We start from the raw sequence: 9,449 nt of genomic DNA on the forward strand, positions 1-9,449 counted from the left end.
GCCACGCGCGCGGCGGGTCTCCACCCCTCTGCCGGCTGGCGGCGCTCGGCGCCCGCGGAGTGCGGCGGGGGCGGGCCGGGGGCGGGCCGGGGGCGGGCGGGCGGGGTAGTGCCGGGGCGGGCGCCCGCAGCGCCATCCGAGCGGCGCCGGGGCCGGGAGCAGCATGGCCCCCTCGGGCCCGGACGGGCGAGGTGAGGGGCGCGAGAGGGGCGATGCGGTTTTCTCGGGAAAAAAACGCCGTTCGACGGCATTAAATGGGGCGGGAGAGGGAAGCGCTGGGTTAACGCCGCAGCGGGCGGGAGCGTCGGATCGCGGCTGTGCGCGGTGGAACTCCGCGAAGCGCCGAGCCTGAGGAGCGGGCTGCGGTGGGACGGGGGGCACCGTCCCGCTCCGCTCCCGCGCGGCCTCCCCCGGCTCACGGCCCCGCTCCGCTCGCAGCCATGGCCCCCGGGAAGAAGATCACCGCCCGCATCAAGAAGACGCTGCCGGTGCGCGGCCCGCAGGCGCCCACGCTGCGCGAGCTGATGCGCTGGTACTGCCTCAACACCAACACGCACGGCTGCCGCCGCATCGTGGTGTCCCGCGGGCGGTTGCGCAGGTTCATCTGGATCCTGCTGACGCTGAGCGCCGTGGGGCTGATCCTCTGGCAGTGCGCCGAGCTCCTTTTGAACTACTACAGCGCGTCCGTGTCCGTCACCGTGCAGTTCCAGAAGCTGCCCTTCCCCGCCGTCACCATCTGCAACATCAACCCCTACAAGTAAGGCCGGCGCTGGGGATCCCGCGTCCCCCGGCTCCTCGCGTCCCCCGTCCCTTTGCGGTCCTCCCGCTGCCCGCTGAGCCTCCGCTCCGGGCGGCTTTGTGCCGGGGGCGGTCCGCTCGGCTCTGCGGCTCCGATCAGATTCCCTTTTCCCAGGACCGGCGTTACAAGCAATGCCATCTCCTGAGAACTGCAAAGGGAGCGGCTCTGTCCTTCCTCTGTCACCTTTTCCATCCCTCGCGGGATGCTCTGCCTTTTTCAATCAGCAATGCTTTTTTCCTGCAGTACCGTGCTTTCTGCCGAGGTCTGTTTCACTGCCGGCTTTCCCCAGCTGCCCCCCCACATTCCACGGGTGCCGTTTGGTTTCGGGTCCAGGTTGTGTCCCTACCTGTGCTGCTTCTCGGTCTGCCTGCAGTCCCTCTGGCAGCTCAGCACCCTGGGGGGGTTCTCCACGGTCAACATCCTCCTGATGGTCGTTTCCCTTCACTCCCCTTACCCACACTGATTTAACTTAGCTCGATTGTAGGAGATCTGTGCCAATGGTTGTAGCAGATCTGTGACAAAGACTCTCCTGAGCGATGGGATTTGTCGTGCAGTACTGCAGATGGGTTAAACAAAGTGGAAGCTGAGGTGAACAACGTGATTTTCTCACGTTTTCTCCAACGCAGGTACAGTTTGATGAAAGATTATTTATCTGAGTTGGACAGAGAGACAAAAAAAGCGTTGGAGACGTTCTATGGATTCTCAGAGGGCAAGTCCAAGGTGAGGCGGGCGGCGGGCGACTGGAACGGCACCGAGAGCCTGTTCTTAAGGCAGATCCCACTGCTGAGGTTAGAGAACTCCTTCAGGACTGCCATCGACCTCCGCAGCGGGCGGAAGAGGAAAGTGGAGGGCAGCGTCTTCCACAGGGACTCGTCCATAGTGAACTCTGGAGATTCAAATGATATCATCGGCTTCCAATTGGTGAGTGCCACCCTTCCCTGTCCAGCATGTTCCTTGTGGGGTGGCAAAGGGGCTGGGGCAGGTATCCCACTGGACAGATCTATTGCTTGTTTAATGGCAGCGATTAAAGCTCCGACTGATCTTTTACCCATTCTGCTGTGCCTCCGTGGTGGCCTGCATACCCACCTTCAGCTCTCTGGAATAGAAATGCCAACAGTGAAGTACAGCCAACATAGCCCTAATGCCATCTACGACCCTTCCTATGGGCATGAAACATTTGGTCAAACCATTCAGCCCCAGATGAAAGGTCTTTGGTGCCCTTTTGTCACTTGCTGCCACTGTAATGTCACGTGATTATTATTGAGAGAAAGAAATGATACCAGGCATACTTGATAGAACACATCATTTCTTTCCATCTGAAATGCTTCTTCCCCTTTGTAATTGTCAGTGCGATGCAAACAACAGCAGTGAGTGTGCACTTTATACATTCAGTTCTGGTGTTAATGCTATCCAAGAGTGGTACAAGCTGCATTACATGAACATCATGGCACAGATTCCCTTGGAGACTAAAGAAGAATTGAGTTATTCTGCTGATGACCTTCTACTGACATGTTTTTTTGATGGCCTATCTTGTGACAAAAGGTCAGTGCCAGTTATTTCCAAGTCCATAAGTGTAAGTGTATAGTACAGAGAAATTTAATGTCTGGCGTTTGCTGAATTCCAGCAAGAACCAATTCCACTTCTAAATGAAAGCAAACTTTCACGTATTAAGGAACTTCAGTTACAGTCTTTAGTTTTATTTGTCTTAGTTTCTGCTGTCCATGTTTCAGATAAAACTGGATTAGTTGGACATAATTGTTTTGGACGTAATCAGGTCCACCTGCTTACAATTACTGCAGTGCAATTGCTGTGTGCCCTGGCAGCAGTGAAAACATCCCTCAATGCTGGGGACAACAGCAGAGCTCCCAGGTGCAGCCGTCAGGATAGAATTGCACTTGTACGTGGCTTTGGCAGTTTTCCCACTGCCATGTGCAAAGCTGGCTGCACTCAGCAGGCATTGCTGAATCTTTTCTGGAAGCACTTTACTTATGTCTGTGATCACACAAGTATGTAATATTTTCTTGGAATTACAACGTTTGCTTGAGTGGGAGGGGAGATTCTCAGGAGAAACATGAATGTGCTTGAATCACGAGGGTGTGACGTGGCAGTGGCTGTGGCATCTTTCCTGCAAAGTGAAGGTCTGTGTCCCTATAGACACTAGGCTGTTGGATGAAAAAGGACTCTGCCCTCCACTGCCCCTTTCCTGCTAGCACAGTAATTCTGAGCCCCCATTCCCCCCTGAAAGCCTCCAAAACTTTTAATTTCCTGGTGCTGTTAAACCAGGTCATGTTTCTGTGTAGTTTCAAGATATAAAGGAAGGGGGGGAGGGGGTAGGGAAGGGGAAGCATTTTTAAGAAAAAAGAAAAATCCTATCCTGCTCTGTCTCTGCCAAAGCAACATCCAAACCTGCTGAGTTTCTGCCAGATACAGTTAAAACTGCAGAGGGGGCAATGTAACAATGTTTGATTTCTCAGGCACTTCACACGTTTCCATCACCCCCTGCACGGCAACTGCTACACCTTCAACAGTGGGGAGAACGGGACGGTGCTGAGCACCTCCACTGGCGGCAGTGAATACGGTAAGGAGCTGGCAGAGCTGTCAGCGTGCTGCTCGGCAAACTGGATCCTGCTGGAGGGTGACTGATGTGTTGGCTCTAGATGTGCAGCCTGATTGGGGAAGTGCTTGTTTGAACTAGTGCAAACTGTTGCCAGAGAATACAAAGATAATATCATTGCATCACTAATGTTTTCCAATCTGAAATTACTGCTTCCCAGTTATATAACTTCTTAAAGTAATTTCTGCTCCTTCTGAGGAGATGCCGTCTGTTTGTTGTACTCAGGGCTGTGCAGGGCCACCACTTGCTGCCTAGCACAGCAGAGGCATCGCTTGGTTCTTAAACTGCATTTAGGGCCACGTAGTGCGCAGCACACCGCTGCCCATCCTGCCCAGAACAAGTGGGCTCTAGCTCTGGTGTAACGCAGCCCCTGCTTCTCTGTCCTTCAGGGCTGCAGGTTGTTCTGTACATCGACGAAGCAGACTACAACCCTTTCCTGGTGACGTCGTCAGGAGCCAAGATCATTGTCCACGACCAAGATGAATATCCCTTCATTGAGGACATTGGCACAGAAATTGAGACAGCAGCGGCCACCTCCATAGGGATGCACTTTGTGAGTGTCCACAAGGTTCAAGGTGCACGGCACTATTTCCATGATACAGATGTAAATGTGAGCTGAGACGGTGTTCAAACACAGCCACAGCTGGGGAGGCAGCTGGTACCCCATCTGTACAGCTGAAGTGCCCCCAGGAAAATCCTGATAGTACTTTTCTGAGCAAAGTTCTCCTTAGCACAGGTCAAAGGTCAGGTCTTCATAAAGCTGTCGCTCCTAGGGATTTGCTTTGCCCTTCCTTTTCTCTATCTCTGGCTTTCCAGGGTTTTTGTTGTTTTCACTGCAGAGCTCACAGCCACAGCACTGGGCAACCAAACACCCAGTTTGGCTGCAGGGTCAGCAGAGGCTGAGCGGGGCGGTGGCAGCCTGCGTTAGGGCCAGATCTGTGGGATGACCAAACCACAGCAGTCTGGAGGGTGCACGTTTTGTTTTGTTTTGTTTGGTTTCTTGCTGTCCCAGCTGGGTGGTAAAGGTTCTGCCTTCAGCCCAGATTTCACAGGTTTCCCCAGTGAGCGCAGTGCAGACAGGCACCTGACCCAGGAGGCTCCTTCCCGCATAGAGTAGTGCCATCAGCAGAGCCAGGCATTCCCCTTTCATCTGGATGGGCTGTTAGGGGAGCCTTTTAGCTCTGCCCTTTCATCACTGATAGGTCAAACTGATCAGCCTGCTCTTGTATGCCCCTGGGTGTGCCAGATCAAGATACTCCATGCATTAGAAAAGGCATTAAGGACAGAGCTGATGGTTTTAAAATGTGCAGATAGTTAGGACTGGAAAATGGGCACCAACTGCTTGGTGGAACCGGCAGGGATAAACACTGCCTGAAAACCAGAAAGCAAACTGGAGGCATCAAAATGAGAATGAAAGGAGGCAAACTCTTACCAAACTGTATTTCTGCTATAACTCATACATTGCTTGGGAGAAAGTCATTGCAGATGGAGCATCAGTATTTGCTGTAAAAGTTCCCTGGCGCAGTACGTTTGGGCTATTGCACACAGCATAAGAAACAAGACTGAACACATCCTGGTAGCTGCGTTCAAAAGATTTGGCATGAAGATTTGGTCTGATTACATCCTAAAAGTATCGGTTGAAATGGAAGCTGGACTTGGTGTCTGGACCAAAGCAGCAGCCTGCACCTGGAGAGTGTGGTGCTGCAGGGAAACAGAGAGGCAAGTGCAGGGCTGCAGCCAAGCAGGGCTGCAGGGAGTCGGCCCAGCAGGCTGCAGCCAAACTGCTGGCTCAGCCACGTCCCCACATTTAAGGGTGTGAAGGAGGACACAGCAGCCATGTGCCACACACAACACTGCTCTGTAGGCCTGAGCATGGCAAGGGCCTTTTACCAAATGCAGACATCAGTGTCTGGGCTACAGCTCATGTATTTCTGCTGGGTACTAGGACCGCCCTCCCTCTAAAAATATTCCAAGATGTTAGGAATGCAAACAAGGCATTGCTTGGTAGGAGTTTCAGTACTTCAGGTAAATGTTTAGTTTGGAAATTATTTCAGTACCTGAATGAAGTATGCTTTTGCAGGGGCATAAGGCATGACAAAAAGAAAAATCTGTACGAAGAATCTGTCATCTACCAGAGGCATTAGGTTGTCTGTAATACTGAAGTCCCAAATTTCTGTATCCCTGCAAAGAGAGTTTTGAGCATATTTCTAAAAGCAGCAACTTGCAGTGGCATGCCAGGGCTTTCTGTTGCCAGGTCCATGCTTGCAGAGTTAGCATTCCTGCAGTGAGAAAGAGGGGTGATGCTTGGTGCCAGGCGTGGCCTCGGGAACCCGTCGGTCTGCAGTCAGTGCCTCAGACGTAGGCAGCATCTGTCACTTCCTACAGAACGGGTCCTTTAAGGGTTCAGCCACTGATTCAAACTCTGTTTGCAAAGACAGGTGAATGGATTCTGAAGCACGCATTGTTTCTTGTCATTTCAGGCCACTTTCTTTGCCATAAAGTGGATAATGTCAGCAGAAAGATAGCTGGAATATGGGGCTCGGGGAGGCAAGGGCTGCAGGAAGCAACAGTGTTACCTGGATCAGGTCTGGTGAATGTGAGGGATCCAAGTCACACGTGAGCACAGCACGTGGCACTGCTGAGCTCTTTTCTCTGGGCAGAGACTGCAGAATAAGCAAAGCTGCAAGCATTCAAAAGAAGAAAGGTCAGAGCAGTTCGTGGAAACGGTGCTGAGGGCGACACAAACATTTCATTTGGAGTGATGTTGGAGAGGTGCTGTTGAGCACTGGTGGAGCCTGAAGTGCCGCTCCCCATAGAGCAGGAGCAGCTCAGTGCAGCACAGGGCTGTGAAGCCCTGGGGCCTTCTCCCCAGGATGAGTGGTGTATGGTCCCTCGGACCCTGCAGGGAGAGGAACCCAGTGTGAGGATTTTCTAGAGAAGCCATGCAGTGTTGCAGTGATGCCACCACAGCACCTCTGCAGAGGTGGTGCAGAGAGACACCAGGTAGCCCAGCTAGGGCACTTTTCGGATATGAGCATTACAAATCAGAAACCCTTTTATAATCATTTGGGATGACAGAAAGTAAATATGCTGTTCCAACCTTTCCCATCACTTCAGGTCTTAGAATTCCAATGAGCTGCTGCTAAATGCTGTGCATTCTGTGATGCCCGGAACTTGAGATTGTTCTTTTCCTGTTCTCAGACACGGTCCCGCAAGCTGAGCAAACCCTACAGTGATTGCACAGAGACTGGTGCTGATATACCAGTAGAAAATCTCTATAACAAGAGCTACTCCCTCCAGGTAAATCTCTATTGCATTTGTTTTTATCAATTGCTTGAAAACTACCTTCATGAAAAGCTCAACAGTATTCTGTGGTTCAGATCTGAGATTGTTAACAGTACATGCACAGGGTCACTGCTTTTAATCACCAATGTAAAATGCCACAGCACTTTTTTGAATCCAAGTTTTATTCCTAAGTGGTTGATGTTTGAAGTTCCCTTAGGCACCTTGTTAGATAAAGAGAGAACATGAGCTCATTAGGCAATTTTCAAGCAATGTGAGACTGGAAAATATTGGCCAAGTAAATGTTGCAGCTTAGTAACCCTTGAAGCCAGAAATTGTGACCTTTAGGACTCCAAGAATAACAGATACCATCTAATCAGTATCCAGATAGCAGAATGTTTGTTTGCAGAGTAAGTTTCCACTAATTTTGCATGGTTTCTGTAATTGGGTCTTCTTGGATAGTGTCAGAACAACTGAAGAATGATAACTATATTAGCTGCTGCCTTCTGCAAACCCTGTGTGTAGGCTGGGTTTTTGTTTTATGTGTACTATACCTGAAATCCGCTGTGCTGCATTGCCAGGCAGGATCACGCAGACATTATCTAGGTTTTTAATAACAGTTCTTTACCAGAAGTCAAGGCTCAAGTGAGCTGGGATTGGGTAAAAAAGATATCACCCAGAGTTTTAGAAGCAAAGCTCAGATCATGCTTACTCCAACTCATGAAGCAGTTCAGCACTGAACACTGCCTCCAGTTCTCTTTTAACCCTTCCAATTTTTTCCAAATTTGCATCAACACAAATCAGAGTCGTGAACGTTTCTCACAAGCAAGTCACTCACCCACCACATTGTGATTCCACGGACTGGGTGCCATTGAAAACCTCCCTGGCCATGGGAAGAACTGCAGGGCTGTGAGGGAAGGGAGCATCTCCCCTTACAATGATTACATTCCTGTTTTTGCACTACATCACAACCTACAGGGCTCCTGCTCTGCTTGTGCTCACTGCTGGCAGAGCCCGAGGTTCCCATTCTGTTGCTGCTGTCAGGAGCGGGGCAAGTTTTTGGGAGCTGGGGGCAGCGCTATACAAGCACAGGGCAGCAGTCTCTATTTCTGAGGCACAGTTTATGTTTTTTCTTCCCAGATTTGCCTACACTCTTGCTTCCAGAAAGCCATGGTAGAGTCCTGTGGCTGTGCCCAGTATGCGCAGCCGCTGCCCAACGGGGCGGAGTACTGCAACTACAAGAAGAACCCCAACTGGAGTAAGTGCCAGGTGATGGCCACAGGGGCCACCTGCAGCCTGTTAGCCCCATTTCAGCAAAAGATCATTGCTTTTCTTTTCAGCTTTTCACATACCCATCACGTTCCTTTCTTGCAGTGTACTGCTACTACAGATTGCACGAGAAGTTTGTGAAGGAGCAGCTGGGCTGCCAGCAGATCTGCAAGGATGCTTGCAGGTGAGTCCTGCCTGCAGTGAGTCCTGCCGGAGGCAGGAGGTGCGGAGGTGCGTGGGCGCAGGCTCACCACTCACTGTCTGCCTTTCCCTGCAGCTTCAAGGAGTGGGCGCTCACCACCAGCATCGCCCAGTGGCCCTCCATTGCATCTGAGGTCAGTTCCTGTTCTGCACAGTCGTGACAGCTCAGTTTGCTAACAGACCCCAAGGTGGGGTCCGGGGTGTAATGTCAGCTGTTAAGCTGGAGTTTGGCTCATGTGCCCGTGGGACAGCTGACTCATCACAGACATCTGTTTCTGGAGTCCAAGCTGGTCCCAGGAGGTGTGGAGCTTTCCTAGTGAATCTCTGCACAAGTGCATACAGCCGTAGCACTATTTTGTGTGTTTGTTTCCAGGACTGGATGCTTCGAGTACTCTCCTGGGACAAAGGACAGAAAAACAACAAGAAGCTGAACAAGTAAGTTGCCATTTCTGTTTCTAGCTTGCACCTCAAGCTCAGATACAATCTCAGCAGCCTTAATGATGGCAATTGGGGAAAAAGCTCCCTTAGAGCGGCCCAGCCCTACTGGTCCAACTGGTTATTGGCATAGCTTTTCAGTATGTTTCATGTTATTGTTTTACCAAACCCCCTCTCAGAACGGACCTTGTGAACCTCATGGTGTTCTACAAAGACCTGAATGAACGCTTCATCTCAGAGAACCCTGCCAACACGGTGAGTGGGAGCACGAGGGCTGTGCCACCTTCCTCCTGCAGGCTGGGGGCTGTCAGCTGGCCATGGGGGGGGCCAGTCCCTGCCCTGCCCTGCCCAGCTTTCCAGGCTGCAGTTGGCAGGCAGGGGGGCTGACTGCAAGCCCTGGGCACGGCACAGCATCCCTGCAGCAAGTGCCCTCTGACTCTGTGATCTCCTGTCCCCCAGATCGTCATCCTTCTGTCCAACTTTGGCGGGCAGCTGGGCCTGTGGATGAGCTGCTCGGTTGTCTGCGTCATCGAGATCATCGAGGTCTTCTTCATCGACTCATTCTCCATTGTCATGCGGCGCCAATGGCAGAAAGCAAAGAAGTGGTGGAACCACCGGAAAAGGGACGGGACGAGCAAACCCCCCGAGGTGGGCGACGTGGAGCAGCAGGGCCACGACAACCCGGCCTGCATCGATGAGGACCTGCCCACCTTCAACACCGCGCTGCGCCTGCCGATGCCGCAGGAGGGCCACCCGCCCAGGACTCCCCCCCCAAACTACAGCACTTTGCGGTTGGAGACCGCCTTCACAGAGCAGCTCCCCGACACGCTGGAGGCTGAGCAGCACTGA

General features: G+C 52.0%; 1 protein-coding gene across 1 annotated transcript; it reads left to right on the plus strand.

The window, feature by feature from the left end:
* Positions 1–440: 440 nt before the first annotated feature.
* On the plus strand, positions 441–9,449 carry SCNN1G (sodium channel epithelial 1 subunit gamma; the record flags this gene model as incomplete). The annotated part of the gene is made up of 12 exons (XM_079543159.1): positions 441–757; positions 1,426–1,720; positions 2,148–2,341; positions 3,274–3,377; positions 3,803–3,966; positions 6,615–6,713; positions 7,836–7,953; positions 8,070–8,148; positions 8,242–8,299; positions 8,539–8,600; positions 8,780–8,855; positions 9,060–9,449. The coding sequence occupies 12 exons, from the start codon at positions 441–443 to the stop codon at positions 9,447–9,449; spliced, it is 1,956 nt and encodes a 651-aa protein (XP_079399285.1).

This window comes from Tetrao urogallus (genome assembly GCF_951394365.1).
Source record: "Tetrao urogallus genome assembly, chromosome: 15".
NCBI classification, from domain to species: Eukaryota; Metazoa; Chordata; class Aves; order Galliformes; family Phasianidae; genus Tetrao; species Tetrao urogallus.